This window comes from Meriones unguiculatus, chromosome 8 (genome assembly GCF_030254825.1).
Source record: "Meriones unguiculatus strain TT.TT164.6M chromosome 8, Bangor_MerUng_6.1, whole genome shotgun sequence".
Classification (NCBI taxonomy): Eukaryota; Metazoa; Chordata; class Mammalia; order Rodentia; family Muridae; genus Meriones; species Meriones unguiculatus.
Window position 1 is genome coordinate 92,661,926 of NC_083356.1, and position 22,228 is coordinate 92,684,153.

Genomic DNA, 22,228 nt, shown 5'->3' on the forward strand with positions numbered 1-22,228 from the left:
CTGGTTACTAAAGACAGGGCTCTGAGCATGCTAGGCAAGCTTCCCATTTGCTCACAAGTTCCTTAGGGCTTTCTCAGTAAAGAATCCATTCGCCTCAGTGATACTATTGGTAAAAAACAAAAAACAAATAAACAAACAAACAAAACAGTGTAATGAGTGGGAAGAGCAGAAGCAATTTTAATGCCTTCTACTCATTACTAATGCCAAGGACATCTTGGACTTTTATATTCTTCATTATTGGCATTCTGTATATCTAATTTAATAGCCTACTTTGGTTATACTTTGCCAAGCTTGAGTTCTTTAATGTGTTTGCATAAATTCTATACTATTAAAGCTTAAAGCCACAAAGGAATTGATTGAACATTGAATTTTAAACCGTCTGACATTCTTATTGAGCATCCTCATCTTTTCTTGTCAATAGTCCAAGAAAATATACTTAAATGTTACTAAAAGCCATATATATGTTAACTCATTTTAATGCTAAACATTTGTCATTTGTCCACAATTTCCTGAAGATCTCTCTAGTAGGGTTTGTTTGCCTTACTTGTTACATCTCTGAGAGAAAAGGTTTCCCCAGTGCAAGAGTTACAGCTTTGAAGGGAAGGTTTTCCCCAATGCAGGTGTTGCAGGTCTAAGGGGGAAGTTTTCTCCTATGCAAGTACAGATCTGAGGTATCCTGGAAGTGGGGAGCCAAGGAATAGCACAAAGCCACACCACACAACAAACCTCACACAAGAGATTTACTGGGAAAGACACAAGAGGGTGGCTGCCTCTTCTTGTGAGAAACAGCAAAGAACTGAGCAGGAAGTAGGCTTTATATAGGGCTTTTGGGGGGGATGAAGCTTTCCAGGGTGGCCTGGAATTAGTGGGATTCTGTGGTTTGATGGGATTCTGCGGCTTGATCTTGAGCTTTTCATTTTTTTATTTTTATTTTTTCCTAAAGTGTAGAGCTTGGGTGCCTGCATCTGGAGGAGCTAGAAGTGGCTATTATGGTCATTAAAGGAGTTCTGGGGCAGGGCCTGGCTATTCATGCCTTGAGGAGCTTACATTCCTGACTGCTGCTGGGTAAAAAACAAAAAAACACAATCTAGAGCAGTGGTTCTCAGTCTTCCTAATGCTGTGACCCTTTACAGTTTCTCATGTTGTGGTGACCTCCAACCATAAAATTATTTTGTTGCCATTTTATAACTGTAAGTTTTGCTATTGTCATATATGACCCCCAAAGCGCTTGCAACCCACATACTTTAGAACCACTGGTCTAGAGAGTGGGAGAGACAGAAACAGAAATGACAACACCTCAGTGGCTCTAAGAAGAATGGTACTCACGCTTGAAGGCACATGGTGGGGACTTTACGCTTTTCTTGAATACAGTAAGTTTTTCTTTCCTTTAAGCCATGTGATTTCTAAGTCCATTTTCTTTTCCTTCTTTTTTAAAATTCCCTTTTCCACCCCTTGATACCTGGGCCTATAGATCCTGGTTATGGCAGAAACTGCACCACATATTGGACATTGATTCAAAGCATACATTGCCTTCTAGAGAACCCTGCTCCTATTCTCCAGGCTGCTGCTACCTAATTGTAACTGTAGCTGTGTCTTCAAAAGGCCATTTCATCTTTCGTCAAGCCAGCTGCTTCGGAATGGTGGGGAACTTGGCAAGACCAGTGGACTCCATGATCGTGGGCCCACTGTTGCAACTCTCTGTCTGTGAAGTGAGTTCGTTGGTCAGAAGCAGTACTGTGTGGAATACCATGCTGGTGGATAAGATGTTCTGTAAGTCCATGGGTGGTAGTTTTGACAGAAGCATTATATGCAGGAAAGGCAAATCCATAACCAGAATAAATATCTACTCCAGGAGGAATAAAGTATTGTCCTTTCCACAGAGGATGTAGTTCAATGTAATTAACCTGCCACCAGGTCACTGGCTGGTCACCCTGGCTAACAGTGCCACATCTGGGGGTCCATGTTGGTTTCTGCTGTTGGCAGATCTGGCACTTAGCAGCAGCTATAGCCTGGTCAGCCTTAGTCAGTGGGATTCCATGTTGTTGAGCTGATGCATAATGCCCACCTCTGCCACCATGGCCACTTTCTTCACAAGCCCGTTGGATAACGACAGGAGTGGCTGGGGAAAGAGGTTAACTGTCTACCGAACGGGTCATCCTATCTACTTGATTACTGCACTTCTCGGCTGAAGTCACCTTTTGATGAGCATTTACATGGGACACAAGTGTCTTCACATTCTTTGACCATTTGGAAAGACCTATCCACATACTTCTTCCCCCGATGTTCTTCTCACCAATTTTACAACCATGCTCTTTCCAAGACCTTGACCATCTGTTGGTTATAGCCCATCAGTCTGTTAACAATTGCACACCTGGCCATTTCTCCTTCCTGACAAAATGTATGATCACGTGTACTGACAGAAGTTCTGCCCACTATGAAGATTTCCCTTCACCAGTGTTTTCCAGGGTTGTCCCAGAAAGGCACTGTAATACTGCAGCTGTCCATTTCTGCTTACATAATGTCCAAAGCCATCAGTAAACCAGGGCCTAGTCTTCTCTTCCTCAGTCAACTCATCATTGGGCATACCCCATGAGGCTACAGGTACATTCTTGTCAGCAGATGGCATTGGGCTTTGCTTTCCTAGGTTTTAATTTTCTTATTTCCTATGTTTTAAACAACAACAAAAATAAAATAAATAGAATAAGATAAAACAAAAAACATCACATCAAAGTTGAACAAGGCAAACCAACAGAAGGAAAAAAGCCACAGGGGAATGCCCAAGGATCAGAGACCCACTTCAAGCTCTGTGAGTTCACATAAATTTTGCTTGGTTGATTTAGAGAACATTGCATTCCTAGTGTCTCCATCCTTTCTGGCTTCCCCACTCCTTCTGCTTTCTCTTCCATGGGGTTCCCCGAGCTATGAGGAGAGGGATTTGATAGAAACAACTCATTTAGATCTGTGTGTTCAAAGGTCTCTCTTCATGATACCTGGCTGTGGGTCTCTGCATCTGTGTCTGTCTGCTATAAGTCTGTGAACATATCAATAATCACTGTATTAATACTTGAGATGAATGGATTTATGCAATGTGAACTGCATCTCAATAAGAAGGGGAGTTAAAGGAGTGAAATAGTTTTTACACAAAAGAAGATCCCAGGAAGATGCTCAACTACACTGCTAGATCAAAACCAGAGCAGGACATGATTTTGCTTTGCTGGTCAAACTAAACTATCTAATGTTGGGGGCGGGGGGAATGTGGTATGGTGAAATCTCTTGTAAAGTTGCTGTGGGAATAATTAAAAATACCACATTGGAAAAAAGTTGTCAAAGTCTTTTGTTTTGTTTTGTTTCTGACAGGGTTTCTCTGTGTAGCCTTGGCTGTCCTGGAACTCATTCTGTAGTCCAGGCTGGCCTTGAACTCGGAGATCCACCTGCCTCTGCCTCCCTCTGCCAGGAAAAGTAGGGTGCCACTCTACGTGGCTCCCTTCAAACTTCTGGGGCGAAGAAAGCCCTGTGGAGAACAGGCTCTGCCTTGTCCTAAGTAACTTCCATGTTAGGTCAAACAGCAGCTTCCAGGCTGTGCCTTGTTCTGGATGAAACATTTTATTAACAGTTATGGCCTCATTCTGAGTGCCAGCGTGAGGGCAAATGACATTGCATCTTCTACATGTAGACACTACCACTACGTCCATCACTGCCCACAAGGAGCAAACTGATAAGTAACTTACTCCTGAAAGCAAAAAGCAAAAAACAAAAAAACAAAAAAACAAAACAACACACCAATATCTCCTATAAACTTATCCAAGCAGACTGGGAACATGTAAGCATGTGGGCATGGTAAACCATATCAGGAAAATCAAGACTTACCAAATAAATCAGACCAATTAAATTATAAACACATTTAAAGTGCAAGCCCCTCACCCCTCACTGTATCCCATAGAGAGAAGGACACCTAACACTGTAATAACAGTAGCTTCCACAAACTGACCTGTCCTCTGGTGCCGTCCACTCTCCTGTGTTTGTGTGTGTGTGTGTGTGTAAGAAACCCACAGGTACAGAACTCCTGACTGTTCCTGGGGCTTTAGGTCACCTCAGTCCCTACTAGTGTTGTGGCCTGCTTGCACTGCCATTATTCCCTCTGTCTGCCTCCCAATCCATTGGTCTGTTTATCTGACATGACCCTGTTCTGTACCTTACCTCTGTGGCTTCCATGATCCTACATCTTGACCCTACATGGTTGAGCTCATCTCAACCATGTGACCCTGCAGACCATTGTCATGTTGGCTCAATGAATAAAGGTGCTTGTTGCCAACCCTAATGACCTGAGCTCAATACCTGGAATCCACATGGTAGAAGGATGGAACTGACTGACTCAAGCAAGTTTGTCGTCTGACCTCCACATACATTCTATGTCATATGCGTGCCCACACAAATGCCCCCAGTGAACAAATAAATAAATATGTGAAATTAGAGACAAAAAGGATATTAGAATACATAAGCAATGAAATCCAGAGGATTATGAGGGACTATTTTGAAAATTTGTATTACAAAAAATTTAGACGAAATGGATAAATGTCTAGACATATATGACCAAACTAAATTGATCCAGGAGGATATAAATAGCCTAAATCAATAATGAACAATGGGATTGATGTAAAAGTTTCCCACCAAAGAAAAACCAAGACCAAAAAAAAAAATGTATTCATTACCGAATTCCTCCAGCTCTTTAAAGAACAAACACCAGTGGCCAGAGGCCAACTCAATCTAGACAATTGATTATTGGGGCTTCCTTTCCAGTGGGCTCTCTATATTATGTCAAACTGACAATTAAAAATAATCATCTCAACCAGTGTTACCCTTACACAAACCTAAATATAGACATATAACGAAAATAAAGATTATAGCCCAATGTCCTTGATGCAAAAGTCATACATAATTACAATTCTTTTGCAAAGCAAATAAAAAAGATCATATGCCATGATCAAGATGATTTCACTGTGAGAATACAAGATTCCTCAACATATGCAAGTCAATAAAGCCAAAGCAGCAAATAAAGGGAGTCAAGGACAAAAACCACCTGTATACATGCAGAAAAGTCCTTTGAGAAAATTCAATAACCCTGATGATAGAATTCTTGAAGAAAATAAGAACAGAGGAACTCACCTCAACACAATCAAGGCAATAGACCACAAATAGATAAGCCACTGTTATGTTTAATACAAATAGCCAAAACTACCAGCAAAATCACTGCATCCCAGCACTCTAGAGGTAAAGGCAGAGGTAGAAGGATCACCTGATTGTGAAAACAGCTTGATCTTCGTAGTGTCAGCCAAGGTAACATATGAGACTCTACCTCATAAGACCAAACTAAAAATACCAAAAGAATAATCTATCAAATGAGTAAATGTGGAGGTCTGAGTAAGAATGGCCCCTGTGGCTCATGTACTTGAATGTTTAGTCACCAGGGAAGTGAAACTGTTTGACAGGATTAGAAGGATTAGAGAGATTAGGAGGTGTAGCCTTATTGGAGTAGAGGAGGCCTTACGGGAGGAAGTGTGCTGCTGGGGGTGGGATTTGATCTTGTAAACGCCCACACCAGGCTCAGTTTCTCCCCGCCCCACTGCCTGCAGATCAGAATGTAGCTCCCAGCCACTTCACCAGCAGCATACCTGCCTGCCTATCACCATGCCCTCACTCTTTGCCATGGTAATAATAGACTAAACCTCAAAAACTATAAGCAAGCCACCAGTTGAATGCTGTCTTTCATAAGAGTTGCCTTGGTCATAGTGTCTTTTCATAGCAACAGAACAGTGACTTAAGACAGCAAATAAATTGGACAGCTCTCAAAAGAACAAGGAAAACACACAAACACACACACACACACAAACCCATAAATTAAGAAAGCTCTTCTTGGTAGCACAGTCTTAAATCTTAGAATGTGGGGGCCTGAAGCAGGAGGATAAAGAGTTCAAGGCTAGACTTGGCAACACAGCAAATCCAGGGCATCCAGAACTACAGAGCTTGTAGTTCTGGAAGAACAAGACAAAATAAAAAATTTTAGAAAAAGTACCAAAGGCTAATGAGTATGTAAACATTTGTTCAACACATTTCATCATCAGGAAATAAACACCAAAATTACACTGTGTTTCCATTTCACCCTACTCAGAAGAGCTTCATCGAGAAAACAGCATGGTGGCAAGGATGCAGGAGCTAGAGGGGTAAAGGTGAAGGAAGGGGAGGAGGGGAGGAACATGTACACAGTGCTAGGGGGACTGGAGATGAGCACGGCCACTGTAGAAAAATCAGAAAATGGAGATTCTTCAAATCCCGGAAAACAGGCTTGTCACAGGCACAGCCAGCTGTCACCTTGACGGAAACCTAGAGTCACCCCGGAAGGTGGAACCTCAACTGAGAAAATGCCTCCAGCAGCTCTGTGGAGCATTTTCTTCACTCTTAATTGATGTGGGGAGAGCCCAGCCTACTGTGGGTGGTGCCATTTCTAGACTGGTGGGCCTGTGGGCCTGGGCTGCGCAAGCCGGGGAAGCAAGCCAGTAAGCAGCATCCTCCATGGTCTCTGCCTCAGTTTCTGAATCCAGATCCTTGACTGGGGTTCTTCCTTAGTTTCCCTCAGTGATGCACCTGTAAGCCAAAAAACTATTTTCCTTCCTCAAGTTTCCTCAGGTCGGTTTCAGTCATAGTGTCCATCACAGAAAGCAAATTGGAATGCCACCTACTTCACTCCTGAGCATGTATCTGAAGGAATCTGTGTCAGCACGCATTGTTGATACCTGAACACCCATGCTTACCATAGCGCTATCAGAAGAACCAAGTGACGGATCACTGTAACTGCCAGTGAATAAATAGAAAATAATGTGGTATGTAGTAGTTAGAATGAAAATGGCCCCAATAGGCTCACAGGGAGTGTCACTATCAGGAGGTCTGGCCTTGTTGGAAGAATTCTGTCACCTGAGGATGGCTGTGAGATATCAGATATTCAAGCCAGACCACTCTCTCCTGCCTTTGTATTCTGAGGTCAAACTCTCAGCTACTTCTCCAATACCACATCTGCCTGCATGCTGCCATGCTTCCTGACATGATGACAGTAGAGTAAGCTGGCCCCCAATTAAATGCTTTCCTTCATAAGAGTTGCTGTGCTTATAATGTCTCTTCACTTATAATGCCATCTTTTCTTTCATGTGACTTTTCTGGTTGAATGACCAGTGCTGGATGACGGTTTTTTTCTTAGCTCCAGTTTTGTTTTGTTTTGTTTTGTTTTGTTTTTTAAGATTTTATTTATTTATTATTTATATAATATTCTGCCTGCATGCCTACACACCAGAAGACAGCACCAGATCTCATTGTAGATGGTTGTGAATTGGAACTGGACTCAGGACCTTTTGAAAAACAGCCAGTGCTCTTAACCTCTGAGCTATCTCTCTAGCCCGGTTTGTCTTTCTTAACTGTAGCCATCACCATGTCACCCATACCAGCAGCACGAAGTCTATCCAGCCACCCCGTGACTCCCTTCACAGAGATGATATACAAAATATTGGCTCCTGTGTTGTCAGTACATTTGGTCACAATTCCTACTAGACAGGCTGTGGTGATTTGAATGAGAATGGCACCCATAGGCTCAAATGTTTGAATGCTTAGTCCCTAGTTATTGGAATTGTTTGGGACTGATTGGGAAGTGTGACCTTATGGTAAAAGGTGTCTAGATGGATGAGGCCTTTGAGGTATTAAAAGTATAAAACAAAACAAGGCAAGACTGGACTCAGTCTTGCCTCTCTGCCTGCGATTTGCCAATCAAATGTGAGTTCTTAACAGTTGCTCCAATGCCAAGCCTGCCTCCATGCTCCCAACCATGCTGGTCATGGACTAACCTGAAACTGTAAGCGAGCCTCCTATTCTAAATGCTTTCTTCTATAAGTTGTCTTTACCATGATGTCTCTTCTTGGAAATAGAGCAATAACTAAGACGCAGGGAAACCTAGACTTCCCAGAGGACCTATCACATTCCTGCTATGACATCTTGAAGACCTGGAAAGAGTCAAAAACAAAGTACATCCAAAGGATTCTGGGATATGAATGTAATGAATATTGTTTATTTATTGTTTTCTTTTTTTTCTTTTTTTAAAGATTTATTTATTTATTACTTATGCAATGTGTGTTAGCATGTACACCTGCACGCCAGAAGAGGGAACCAGATTTCATGTTTAGATGGTTGTGAGCCACCATGTGGTTGCTGGGAATTGAACTCAGGACCTTTGGGAAGAGCAATCAGTGCTTTTATCCTCTGAGCCATTTCTCCAGCACCTATTTATTGTTTTCTGTTATTTGTTTTTGAGATAGTCTCCTTATGTAGCCCTAGAACTCCTTATGCAGAAGAAACTGTCCTTGAACTTAAAGTAGTTCCCCTCCTGTGCCCCCAAGTATTGGGATTAAGGGTGGGTGCCACTACTCTCTGTGGTTTTGAATATTTTGAGATATGCCAATTGATTATTTGTTTATCTTCTTTGGAGAAAGGCCTATATAAGTACATTGCCCGGGATTTTACTCTAGTTACTGTGTTTGGCCCTGCTGAGTGTTAGGAGTCCCTTATGTGTTTTGGATGTTGGTCCTGTATCAAATGTGTAGTTTAAAAAGTTTTCTTTTCTTCTGTGGGTTGTCACTTCACTCTTGTTTCCTTCTTGTTTGGCTTTTTTGACCCAGGATCTTTATGTGAAACCCTGGCTCCTCTCTTTGCACACACTCAACGCCCTGACCCAATGGCTGGGATTGCAGGCTTCCTCCATGCTATCCAGCTGGCTGCTCTTTATTTTGATGCGCTTTCCTCTTGTTTGATTTTTCTTTCTTTTTTTTTTTTTTTTTTGGTGATTTCACTAAAGAAATCATAGCCTGTGTTTGTGTTTTCAGTCGTCATTCCCTACCCCCTTATGTTAGGGTCTCAACTAGGTAGCCCCAGCTAGTCTGAAATTCCCTTTGCAGATGAGGCTGGCCTCAAAGTTACATCAACCCATCTGCCTCAGCCTTCTGAGTACTGGGATTAAAGGGGTATACCTTCCCACCTGCCCCTGGCTTCCAATGTTTCTGTGTATTTATGGAGGGATGAGTATATGTAGAGGCTAAGAAAAAAGAAGGGGTGAAATCGGCTTAGAGTGTGTGTGAGGTGGTAGAGTATGTGTAATATGAAAGCAGGAGGGTTAATACTGGGGGTGGAAAGGTTTAAAGGGTGGACGGGGTAGGGAGACAGAGAAGAGGGAACGTGCCGGGGAAAGGATCAACCAAAACTAAGGGTATATAAAAAAAGCATATGGAAACTTGCTAGTTTTAGTTGTAAGCTAACAACTAAAGTTTACAAACCAAGCATAGCAATAAGACAATTCTATGATATATTATTTAAAAAGTCATGTGACTGTGCAGTCTTGCTCTGGGTCCATTATTTTTGTTGTGTATTTGTTTTGAAGGTGGGGTCTCCTGTAGTCCAGGCTGGCCTCACACTGACTGTGTAGCTAAGGATGAATTCCTGATCCTCTGGCTCTGCCTCTTAAGTGCTGAGATTCTAGGCACAGACTCCACTACGCCGACTCTTCCTGATATATGTGTACATATATCAGGAAGATATATATATATATATCTATATATAATCTCAAAAATATTTTAATTTTGTTTGTATATAATTTGTTTTACTGGTTTTTCAAGACAGGGTTTCTCTGTGGAGCCCTGGCTGTTCTGGAACTGTGTAGACCAGGCTGGCCTCGAACTCAAGTAGATACACCTGCTTCTGCCTCTTCTGCCTCTCTAGTGCAGGGACTAAAGGTCCCACCATGCCCGTTCTTTTTTTTTTTTTTAATGTTTATTTTTATTTCATGTGTGTGTGAAGGTGTTAGATTAGAGACAGTTGTGAGCTGCCATGTGGGTGCTGGGAATTGAACCTGGGTCCTCTCTCGGAGAGCAGCCAGTGGTCTTAACCACAGAGCCATATAAACAAGATCTTTCTACGTAGCTCCTGGAATTTCCAAAGAATATTAGGTTGGCCTTGAACTCAGAGTCAGAGATCCTCCTGCTTCAGTCTCCCAATGCTGGGATTAAAGGCGTGTTCCACCACACCTGGCTTGAGACAAAAAATGGTCTTGCTGTGTAGCTCTGACCGGCCTGGTACTCATTAAATGTAGCCCAGGTTTACCTGAAAGTCACAGCAATCCTACTGCCTCAGACTTGTAAGTTTGTGTTAACTAAGTTTTCCAGAAAAGAGAAGCCTGGAGGTAGTCTGTGTGGGAAGGGGATTTGTTTTGACTCTAATCTTTCAGCTTTGCAGATGAGGCAGAAAATTCTGAAGTGCAGAGCAGGGAACCCACTGACCTGACAAGCTGGCAGCTGATCTATCTCTTCTTAGAAACTTAACACTTGAGCCGAAAATGCCGCTGAGCAGACAGCAGAAAATTAAGTCATTTTAGGAGATCAAGAGCTGGGCTTAGTGGAGCACGCCTCTAATACCAGCACCCGGGAGGCAGAGGCTGTCGGATCTCTGCGACAGGAGAATTTAAATCTGCATGGAAGGAATGTGGGTGGCGGTCGGTGTAAATGAGGGAAAGATCGCACCTACAGGGTGATTTCAAATCCCGCTAAGTGAAGCTGCAGACTTGTCAATATTTTTTTTTTCTTTTGTGACAGGATCCTGTAAGTCATTTTTAAGTTGGAACTGGGGATTGCTCCTACCTCATCCCTCAGAGTGCTGGGATATAGGTGAGTACTACCTTGCTGAACCGACCCATAACGCCTGGAAAAGGGAATGTTTCTAAGAACAAGGGGTTCTAAAAACGAGGTTCTGATGGGTTGTTCAGAACAAGGAGCAGTGCTGAGGTTGGAACTCAGGGCTTCATGCGTGCCAGACAAGCTCTCTTCTGAGAGAGTGGCTTTGGCATGCCTTATTATTTGTTGTTGATTAACTTTTTTTTTTTTTTTATGTAGCCCTGATTAGTCTGGAACTCCTTCATCCGCCTACAAGGCGTGGGTCACTAGGTCATGCTTCCTGGACCTTCTGTTCTTAAAGTTGAGCCAATTCTGCCGGCTGTGGGGGCGTGCTTAGAGGGACGTGAAATGATGTTAATGAGAACCACCTTCTTTAAAGGTTTACTGTGGTTTCCCTGCACCTGGGTAACACAGGGCCACGCTCCCCTGCAACACCTGGGGTCCCTCTGAAGCAAGCCGCTTCTAGGCAGTTGCCTCCACTTAAGGAATCACGGGGCCCGAAGGGCGGAATTTTGAAATCTGCACATCAATGCCGCCCATTTCCAGGTTTTTGTTATGCTCGCCGTTGGCCTCTTGTAACTTTTTTTTTTTTTTGAGGAGAAAAGTGCTGCAACTGGTTTGGCCTCAGAGGAAACTGAGATGGAGTAAATTTGCTAAGGTCCCTGACGTTGCCACTCCCGAAAGTAGGCATGCCTGAGACGCGCCCTCTGGCTTAGCCATCGGGCTGGGGTTCAGCGGCTTAGAAAGCCAGGCTCGCAGGCGCAAGGCTCAGCCTTGCATCTCGAGAAAACAAAACGCCAGCAACCACACCAAAAACACACAAACAAACCAACACCCCAAGCCTAATAGCCAGCCCTTCACTCTTGAGCAACTGGCTTGCTCGTTTCGGAAGCCCCGGATCTGGGAGTTTGCAAACTTGGTCCGAACAGCCTGCGGAGAGAGTCAGGTGGAGCCGCGCGCTAATTTACATCACCAATCGCTCGCCCCCGCCCGGGGAGATTAAACCCTCCCGCCCCCTCGCCCCCGAGGAGGACGACCCGGGGGGCGGGGGCGAGGGCGGGGGCGGGCAGCCGGCCATCGAGCAGCCCGGCGCGCCGCCGCCCGTTGGATTGGCTCGAGCCTCTCCCGCCAGGCCTGCTCGGCTCCCGCGCGCCGCTGGGCCCGCCCCCCGCCGCCATCTTGGTCGTGGAGGAGCGGGCTGCACGCGTGAGTAAATAGCGCGAGCCGGGGGAGCGGACGGCGGCCCGGGGCGGAGAGCGGCGGAGCGGACTTCCCGCGCGCGCGCGTGGCGGCGGGGCCGGGCGGGGGGTGGGGGTGGAGGAGCGGGAGTCCCGACCGGCGCCGCCTCTGCCCCCTCGCGGCCGCGCCTGCCTGCACGGGAAGCGGGAAGCGGCGGCGGCGGCGGCGGCGGCGGGAGCCCGGCCTGCGAGCGCGCGGCCCGGCGTGCAGGTGAGGGCGCCGCGCGGGCCGTGCCACCGGTCACCGGTGTCTTCCGGCCTCACCCCCCAGGGTGGCCGACATGACGGCCGCGGAGCGCAGCCCCCTGGAGCCGCTTCTGGAGACTTGGGAGGACCCGGCGGCGTCCCCCGGAGAGCACACGGACGCCTACCTGACCCTGACCAGGTGAGGCCGGCGGGGGGCGGCCGGGGGGACGTGGGGACGCGGGGCGGCCTGGGGCGCCCCGGGCCATGCCCGCCGGCTGGCGTTGCGGGGCGCAGCGGGCGGCGGCGGCCGAGGGCTTCCTCGGGGAGGGAGGTTTTTGTTCGGCCCGCGGACGGCCGGGAGCGTCTCGGGAAAGTTGGAGCTGGAAGGAGTTCGGGGAGCGGTGCTTTATGCACTGCAAACCCCCGACGCGGCGAGCGAGGGGGCGGCCCGCACTTGGCTTGCTTTAGTTAGGGGGGGTCGAGAGCCCGGCTCGCTCTGGTTCCCGGGGCCCCGAACCTGTGACCCTGCCTAAGCCTTTTCGTGGTTGAGATTACAGGTGCGAGCCATCAAACCAGCCCCAGAATTGGCTTTTTTTTTCCCCCCCTCAAGTCAGCGCCACGATCCCGGCTTTTACGGTATTGAAACATGTTAGGATTTCTCTAACTTTTGGCAAATGGCTGTAAAATTAGGAATTATGACTGGGGAAAGGGATTCCCCATTTCCTTTTCTTATCTAAAAATTCAGAAAAAGCGAAGAAGGTTGTAGAGGCAAGAAAGATTTGGTGCAAAGGACCGCTTATAGCTGATGTAGTTTCCATTGTTTTCTATATACCCTGAAACCACTTTTAAGGAATAAATTAATTTTCAAGGGCTTGAAGGTATATCTGCAGGTACACCTGCGTGTCAGAAGAGGGCATCAGATCCCAGTATAGATGGTTGTGAGCCACCATGTGGTTGCTGGGAGTTGAACTCAGGATCTCAGGAAGAGCACACAAGTACTCTTAACCGCTGAGCCATGTCTCCAGCCCTTGAGAGTAACTTTAAAAAGTTTTTTAAAGGTCTGGGTACCAGTGCCTGCAGGGACGGGAAGTGTTGGGTGGCCTTGGAACTGAGGCTGCAGGTGGCTGTGAGCCACCCGATAGGGGTGCTAGGTGTTGAATTCAGGTCCTTAGAACCATATGTGCTTCTAACCACTGAATCGTCTCTCCCACTCTGAAAAGAATAGTTTTTGTTCATGCTCTTAGTCTAACCTTATGTTCTATTTCCTTTAAAGTCGAATGACTGGAGAAAAAGGAAAAGAAGTCATTACAGAGATTGAGAAAAATCTTCCTCGACTGTACACAGTTTTAAAGGTCAGTATTGTTAATTTTTTTTTTTTTTGACTCCAGACAGGGCCTCAGTATGAATTCCCTAGATTGAGCTCTTTGAAATCTTTCCTCAGTCTTCCAAGTGGTGGGATTCCAGGTGCAACTCTGACTAGCTTTCTAGTAAATGTCTTTTTCACTTTTGGATGTCCTATTACCCGGTGCATTGTTAATGCCCTGAATACAGAATATCAGCTGTTCTCTTGATAGGACTATTATCTTCTTTATGATTACCTACAGTTCATCACGTTCTTACTTACCTTACATGTGTTTCCTCACTTTAGATCTCTAGACTCCAGGGCTTCTGGCATGCTAGGAAAGTGCTATGTGCTATGTATGTACTGCCAAGCTAGATTCACAGCACCACTTTGCAGGTTAGGAAGTTGGTTTTTTGCTAGAGTGTCCCGGGTTTCGTGAGTTCAAAGCCTGTCTCTTATAAAATTGTCATAGGTAAAATCTGTTTGCTTTTTGGAAGTATAGTTCTGAGTTATCCTAAAATGGCAACTATCTTTGGTCTGTTCTTTAGATAGATATAGTATTCATACACATACTTTTTTTGCTTGTGTGGAGGGCTAGAGGGGGTTGAGACAGCTAGCTAAGTGATAGTCCTGCCTCTGTCTCCCAGGTTTTGGGATTATAGGCTGCCACTGTCATACCCCATAGTACATGTTATTTATTTCATTTACTTTCAGGTTTTGGTAATTATGCCTGTTTGGAAAATTGTCAATACTTTAAAAAAATTATATTTAACTTCCTTGTTTAGTGGTAATAGTTAATATCAGGCTGAGTCTGTATTCTTAGCCACACCTGACCACTAGTGACTTCATAACCTGCCATCAACACTTTTTAATATTCTTGTTTCTAGAATGAAAAGATTGAACTAAATATCCCAACCTTATTAAAATTATTACTATTTTTTTCGACAGGGTCTCTAGTCCAGGCTTGCCCTGGACTTCCTATATAGCTGAGGATGACTTTGAACTTCTGATCCTCCTGCCTCCCAAGTGCTGGGATTACAGGCATGTGCCACCACTTTGCATTTATGCAGTACTGGGGATTGAACCCAGGGCTTCATGCATGCTAGACAAGCACTGTACCAACTGAAGTACATCCCCAGTCCCAAATTTCTTGAACACTTTTAACGTTAAGTGCCTAATATATAGTAAATACTTGAGAGTTGCCACATCGCAGCTGCTTCCCTTTCCTAGTCTGAGAACAAGAAGTTATCACTCCATTCTAAAGCTAGGATGTCAGTTTTGCATTTGAGACTTTGCTTGTTCATTGTAGAAGAACCATGCTCCTGTTTGTTTCCTGTCTAATAATTTTAACATTTTCATCTGTTTTCCTTTTCTTTGTTTTTGCATGGATATGTGGGAGATGTCATTTGTCTTAAAAAGTGTTTCAGTTGATTTCTCTCTCTCTCTCTCTCTCTCTCTCTCTCTCTGTCTCTGTGTGTGTGTGTGTGTGTGTGTGTGTGTGTGTGTGTGTATGGGTATTTACCTGCATGCATGTCTATGCACCACATGCGTCAGTGACCCTGGAAGCCAGAAGAGGGTGTGAGAACCCTAGGAATTGGGGTTATGGACAGGTTGTGAGCCATGTGGACACTGGGAACCAAATGTTAGATATTCTGCAAGAGTAACTGCTGAGCTATCTTTCCAGTCCCTTTCAATTGATCTTTTTCTGGTTTCTTTCTTCTTTGCCAAGCTTCCCTGTCTTTTTTTACTCACTCCCAAAAGGTTGGCTGATTGACGTGCAAAGAATTTGGGATACAACTGGCTGGCTTTGACTCTAGAACGTCTTTCTCTACTGTGAATGTGGTTTTGTTTTTGTAGGCTCACATTTCCAGTCAGAATGCAGAACTGAGTAGTGCTGCTCTGCAGGCCTTAGGATTTTGTTTATATAATCCCAAAGTTACCTCAGGATTATCAGGTAGGTAAATTGATTAAAGCTAAAGTATAAATAGTACAATACAGTTCAAGTACTAGTCTCTGTGGCTAAACTTCGTAATTTGTAGTTTATGATTTGCGCACTCTTTCCCCCTCGTATTTAGAAGGCATTTTTCGAATGTGAACCTATACTCAAGGTCAGTGGGCACCTTGCAGGAGTCATCTCGTGTGGGTTCTGGAGCTTGAATTAGGCTTAATGGAAAGGGGATTTTACTGGCTCAGTCTTGTTAGTGGTCCCCAAGCTTTTCTTTTTTGCTTTATTTATTTATTTAGGACAGTTTCTCTGTATAGCAGAGCCCAGGCAGTCCTTAAACTCACAGAGATCTTACTGCCTCTGCCTTCCAAGTGCTGGGATTAAAGGTGTTTGCCACCATGCCTGGCTCTAACACTTCTTAAGGAGAGCATATATTGTACCTTGGAAGTGAGCTGAATAATTTAAATAATTTAAAAATTATCTGTTTTTTTATTTATATGCCAGTCATATGCCCTAAGGAACTTGCTGAGGATGAGTTCTTATAAAATGTTGGTAAATGTTAGTTTGGAAGTGGTAATAAAGTGTAGAACCTGGGGGCTGGAGATATTGCTCAGAGGTTAAGACACTGGCTGCCTTTCCAGAGGTCCTGAGTTCAATTCCCAGCAACCACATGGTGGCTCACAACCATCTATAATGGGATCTGGTGCCCTCTTCTGATATGAAAGCATACATGCAGATATTGCATACATAATTAATTAACTAATTAATTAATTAAAAAGTATATAACCTGATATTTTCCAACTGTTAAGTAATAGTATGGCTCTGTAGTTAGTAGTTTGCAATTGTAAAGGAATCCTACAAGATCTCTGTTAGAGGAACTGAGAGATATCATAAAGTTGTCATTTTCACTGCCCACTGAACAGTTGTAGTTTTGTTTGTTTGTTGTTTTTTGTAAGACTTGTTTACATCCTAAGATGACAATAGTTAATGCAGTCTGCTACTGTGTGTTTTCTTTAAAGTTTTCCTCTTTGGTCAGGATTTTGTACCCTGACAAAAAGTGTGATATCTGTCAGTATCTCTGCAGCTTTTGTGATCATCTGCAGTTTCTGACAGCCCCCTCCCCATCTGCCTTTGTTACTTTTATTTTACTTTTATATTTGAGATTTAAAAAGTTTAAACTATACTACATAATTGAAATTAAAATGGCTATATTTTTTTCCAGAGGCAAATATTCAAGAACTGCTTTTAACCTTAAATGGTATCATTAAGAATTCAGACAAAAATGTGTGTACCAGAGCACTGTGGGTAATATCAAAACAGACATTTCCTGCTGAACTTATTAGCAAAATGGTGAGTATAATTTTGGGGCATTTGAATTATGTACCTCCAAAACAGTTGTGGCTCATTTGATTTGTGTGTGTGTGTTGTTGTTTAGGTATCCAGTATTATTGATTCCTTGGAAGTGATACTAAGTAAAGGAGAGAACCATTCTGCTGTTGTTGATTTTGAAGCATTAAATGTCATTATAAGGTATGTAACTGCTTAAATAAATTAGAATGAACAAGCTCTGGAGTTCTTATATTTAATGACAAAATAGATGTTAAACAATGGGGCTGCCATTTTCTACCAAGCCAAACGGCCCGAGTTCAATTCCTAGAATCCATGTGAAAGGAGGAGAGAGATTCCTGCAAGTTGTCTGACCTCCACACACTGGCTGTGTAGACATGGCGGTACATGAGCTACACGTACATGCACACACATGGAGGTTTAGAACAGAAAAGTTTAGAAAACCAAATGAATAGCCTCTAGGCTAAGCAAGAGAAAGGTAACAAGATGAAAAGATACATAAGTTGCTGTTTTTATTTTTAGTGAAATGGTTTTGGATATATTCATTTGGAAGCATAATTTGGTTCTAAAAATTGTAGTTTAAAGCTTTCAAAGTATGATTGTACTAAGTGAGCTTAGCCTACAGCATCTTTGCACCTTACTTTTAGACATGCTGACAGGCTCACTTAGTTTCAGTCTTCAAAGGTTTTAGTTGTACAGCATTTTGCTTTAACTTGGTTCTGATGCTATGACTGACTTGTAGATTATTTCTCTGATGGCCTTTAATAATGTTCAGTTTTGTAGTATAGCAATTTTGTTGGTTTTTGTGTACTACTATGTCTTTGTGGAGGCTAGAGGGCTGGGTTCCAGAGATCAAACTCAGGTCATCAGACTTGTCAGCAAGTACTTTTTACCCACGGAGACATCTTATAGCCACCTCCTCCCCCAAAAAAGTTTCAACCTAAGACCAAGAATGTATTTGCTTTAAACATTTTGTGAAAAGTCTAGGAGTATAGATAGTTCTTTAAGCTCAGTGGTAGAGTGCCTTTTAAGCATACGGAGCTAGCTTTAATTCCTAGTGCTGCAAAAATAAACGTTCTTAAATAAAAACAAGAGAATTCCAGTGTGGATGCACATAGGCAGTGTAGATGTATACAGGTACAATTTTAATCTGTTTCTCTATACATACACATATATACATTTCTCAAGCATTTGGGCCATGTTATACCTATTTCTGTGTGGTGCTCATTTTCCTGGTAATTTCTTTTGCAGCGTGAGGGAGAGAGTTGAGCATACTAGGCAAATAAATAAGCTGTACCCCAGACCTGATGTCTTTATTTTTACAGAAAAATAGATAATCTCATCAGGTTGCCTAAGGCTGCACTTAACTGACTATGTAAACTGACTATGTAGGCCTTGAACTTGTGATTGTGATTGTAGCCTTTTGAACAGTTGGGTTTATAGGCCTGCATCACCTGGTTTTGTTTCTTGATAATTTAGCTTGACCTAATTTTTAAAGTTTGATTTAGTCATTGGGTTTTTCTGCTGTAGGCTAATTGAACAAGCCCCAATTCAAATGGGAGAAGAATCTGTGAGGTGGGCCAAACTGGTTATACCGTTAGTTGTTCACTCAGCACAGAAGGTACATTTGCGGGGAGCTACTGTTCTGGAGATGGGGATGCCATTGCTGCTTCAGAAACAGCAAGAGATAGCCATGATTGCTGAGCACCTTATGAGTACTGTAAGTATTACCTTTTGTAAGAGTTTCTTGAATTCTACATTTGGTGTGTTCTACCTTGAACTTAAAATTCAGCTTGAATTTATGGTATCGTTAGACCATCTCTGAGGAGTTTTGTTTTGAATCAAAACAAAGATTTAGGCTAGACATAGCTCAGTGAAAGAGTGCCAGCTTAGTATGCATGCACAAAGCCTTGGGTACAGTCTTAAGCATCACAAAACAAGAAACAAATGTAGAAAATAGTTGCTTAGACAAATCATCTATATAACAACTGAATTGTTTTAGTTCTTACTAAAGTCTAGATACTTTATCCCTTCTCTAATGAGTGACAAAGAGAGATTTCTGAAAAAGAATTGTAATAGATTTAGTTGTAGCATCTCATAGATACACATTTAATGCTCATGTCAATGCACTTTCTTAGCTCCTGGTTCAGGTGATTCTCATCAGTTTTGTTTTTGCAGTGAATTTTTCTAAAGGCCAATCTTTTTTTTTTTTTTTTTTTTAAACAGGGTTTCTCTGTGTAACCCTGGCTGTCTTAGAACTCACTGTGTAGACCAGGTTGGCCTCAAACTCAACAGAGACCCGGCTGCCTCTGCCTCCCTGAGGGTTTGGATTAAAGGTGTGTGCTACCATTGCCTGGTTCTACCGGCATTGTTAGGTACTATGTAAACTTGTGAGACTTAGTTTTTAGTTTAAGATAAAAGATGAGGCATATATAGTATGAAGAAAAGGTTAAATTGGGACATTTGAGCAGTGATTAAAAGCCAGTATAAGAACTGGCTGTGTGAATAATAATAATAGTGCCAGCTCATTTTAGGTAAGTCAGTCCTGAGTGCAAAGGCCCCTTTATGTTTCTATACCCAGCTCATTTTCACAGAATGTTGTGGGCAGCTTTTCTGTGGAAGGGAATGACAAAGACAGCACATAATCACAAAGGACTTGGACTAGGAGGACTACTGCAAGTTTGTTTTGAGATAGGATCTCACAGTGCAGCTCTTGGTAGCCAGGAGCTCATTTCATAGACCAAACTTAAGACTTTTCTGCCTCCTGAGTCTGGGATTTCAAGGCCTGTTCCACCAAGCTTGGTTTATTGTCAGTCAAGTTTTTATTTTTGTGTTTGTATTTACATGGATACATGTATATAGAGAGGCCCAAAGGACAGTCTGTGGTATTCCTCAGGCACTGTTCTCCACTCGCCTAGAACTTGATGGCCAGTGAGACCCAAGGGTCCTCTTTTCTCCACCTTTCTAGCTCATATTTCAAACATGTACAGCTATGTCAGTCCCCACCCTCTCTGTATGTGTCTCTCTCTTTTTCTTCCCTCCCTCCCTCCCTTCTTCCCTTCTTTCTTTACTGAGATAGGGTTTCTCTGTAGCCTTGGCTGTCCTGGAGTCATTTTGTAGATTAGGCTTGCTTTGAACTCAGAGGTTCAACTGCATATCCTGAGTACTGGTATTAAAGTTATGTGCCACCACCATCTGGCTTCTTTCTTTCTTCTTTTCTGTCTTTTAACCTTGGTTTTGGGAATCAAATTTGTGTACCAAGCACTTTACCAGCCCTGAGGTTTTTATTGGTAACATGATTTATATGGAGAGCCATGTGTTCGTTAGCTATTGCTGTGATAAAATACTTAAGAGACTTAATACTTAATCAGACTCTTCAAAAACAAGTATTTCTTTGGGGTCCAGGTTTGGTTACTTGGTCCCATGCACTTTACATCATAAACAACATGGTGGCAGTAGTGTGTGGCAGAGTATATGCTTCGGCTCATTGTGTCATAGTAGACTGCAAACTTGAGAAGCATAGATAAGCGGATTTCTGTGAGTTGAAGGCTAGCTTGTCTTGACAGCAGGTAACAGCTGTCCATAGTGGGCCTGTATCTTGAAAAATTCAGAAACTAAAAATCATAGTGCACTAGAAGCAGAGAATTGGAAGGAGCCATGGCAGCATAGGCCCTTCAGAGATTCCCCCACTACTTTGTCCAAATAAGTCAGTTTTTGTACTAATGTGCTTTTTCCAGATAGGCCAATCTATAGATGAACTAAAATATTAGCATTTTAAATTGAGCTAAAATGTTTTTGGAATTTGCTTTTAAAATTTATCGTATGTATGATTGTGACTGCCAGGATATATATAACACGCTGTGGTGCACATGGGAGACAGTCTTACATGGAGCTCAGTGTAGACCAGGTGTGCCTCTGAGTCCTGAGTGGTGGCATTAAAGGTGTGCATCACTATTCCCAGTCAGAGGGCAAATTGAGAGTTGATATTTAATGTGGATTCTGGGTATCTTTTGTTGTTAGGCTTAAGGGGCAAGGGCTTTTACCCACTGAGCCATCTCACAGGCTCTTGAACTTTTAGAAACATTTGCCATGAAGCTTTTAGAGGGTTTTTAAAATTATTAGTATGCGAGAATTGCTACAGTGTCATTTGAATTCTGGCTAATGATATGCCTGAAGTTTTTATTAGGAAGAAGTATGCTGGCAAGAAAACCGAGCTGGATTGGTAGACAGCAGGATGGTCAAATGAGCATTAAGCTTATTGGTAGAATTAGGTGCTTTCTACTTTAAACTTCAGGTTGCTATATGCTGCAGTTTTTGCTTTCTTTGGAGGATATATACTTCTCATTGTGGGAAAGGTTATTTGGCTCAAAAAAATGTATAAGAAGTTCTTAGTCTTAGATAGTGGATGTTTTTCTCTTAAAGTGTTTAAATGTTTTACTTTTGTTTACAGAAATTAATCTCGGAACTCCAAAAGTTATTTATGAGTAAAAATGAGACCTACGTGTTAAAATTATGGCCTTTGTTTGTCAAACTTCTTGGAAAGGTAAGTAATACAGATAGTGAATTAGTTGATATTTTTAAAGTTTGAACATGTCAGAATTTTTACTTTTTTGAGTGTTCTACACTCAAGCTGTTGTGGAACTCACTACTCAACGCATAGCTCAGCCCTACAATTTTCAGTAATCCTCGTGTATCAGCCGATAAATTCTGGGATTATAGATGTGGATGCATGCTTTCATGGTCATGTATGCACATTAACATATATACATGTATGTGGAGGCCAGAGGTCAACCTGAGGTGTGGGTCATTAGGTGCCATGTGCCCTTAGATTTTTTCATTACTTTTATTTGTGTGAATGATACGAGAGATTCGATATCCATCAGGGCAACTTGGGGGAGGTTCACTCCTTCCGCTATGGGTCTCCCAGCATTTAAACTTAGGTTGTTAGATCCACCTGCTTCTGTGCTGGTATTAAAGGTATTTGCCACTGTCTGTGCCCAGCTTCTATTTTCTTTGAGGCAGGGGTCTCACGTTCATATGCATTCACTGAATGTGCAGCTGTTTTGCTTTTTTAGCACTGAGATTATAAGTGCTTGCTACCATGTAGAACTTAAAAGAGTGTGTATGTATTTTTTTAAACTTTATTATTGTGTATGCATGTGCAGTCACAGGTATGTGCATGTATGCACAGAAGTCAAGGCTACTTTGTGGTGTTTTTCTGCCCTACCACTGGAGATCATACTCAAGTTTTCAAGTTTTTTTATTTTAATTTTTATTTTTATTTGAGACAGGGTTTCTCTGTATCCCTGGCTGGCTGCCCTGGAACTCCCCTCTGTAGACCAGGCTGGTCTTTTACTCTTAGAGATCCACCTGCCTCTGCTTCCTGAATGCTGGGAACCACTACTGTCCTACTGTTTAT

At 43.0% G+C, this 22,228-nt stretch overlaps 1 protein-coding gene across 2 annotated transcripts in view; it reads left to right on the forward strand.

Moving 5' to 3' along the window:
• The first annotated feature begins 11,839 nt into the window (after nt 1-11,839).
• Rif1 (replication timing regulatory factor 1) overlaps nt 11,840-22,228 on the forward strand; it is a 55,800-nt gene continuing 45,411 nt past the window's right edge. Inside the window, exons 1-8 of one of the 2 annotated variants that reach the window (XM_021651547.2) lie at nt 11,840-11,957; nt 12,261-12,374; nt 13,449-13,527; nt 15,375-15,471; nt 16,685-16,812; nt 16,898-16,992; nt 18,340-18,529; nt 21,260-21,352. In XM_021651547.2, coding sequence (XP_021507222.1) covers nt 12,271-12,374; nt 13,449-13,527; nt 15,375-15,471; nt 16,685-16,812; nt 16,898-16,992; nt 18,340-18,529; nt 21,260-21,352 — 786 coding nt within the window. In that variant the 5' untranslated portion in view covers nt 11,840-11,957; nt 12,261-12,270. Of the gene's footprint in view, nt 11,958-12,081; nt 12,375-13,448; nt 13,528-15,374; nt 15,472-16,684; nt 16,813-16,897; nt 16,993-18,339; nt 18,530-21,259; nt 21,353-22,228 lie in introns of those variants that run through there. The other variant, XM_060390155.1, reaches the window with a different exon arrangement.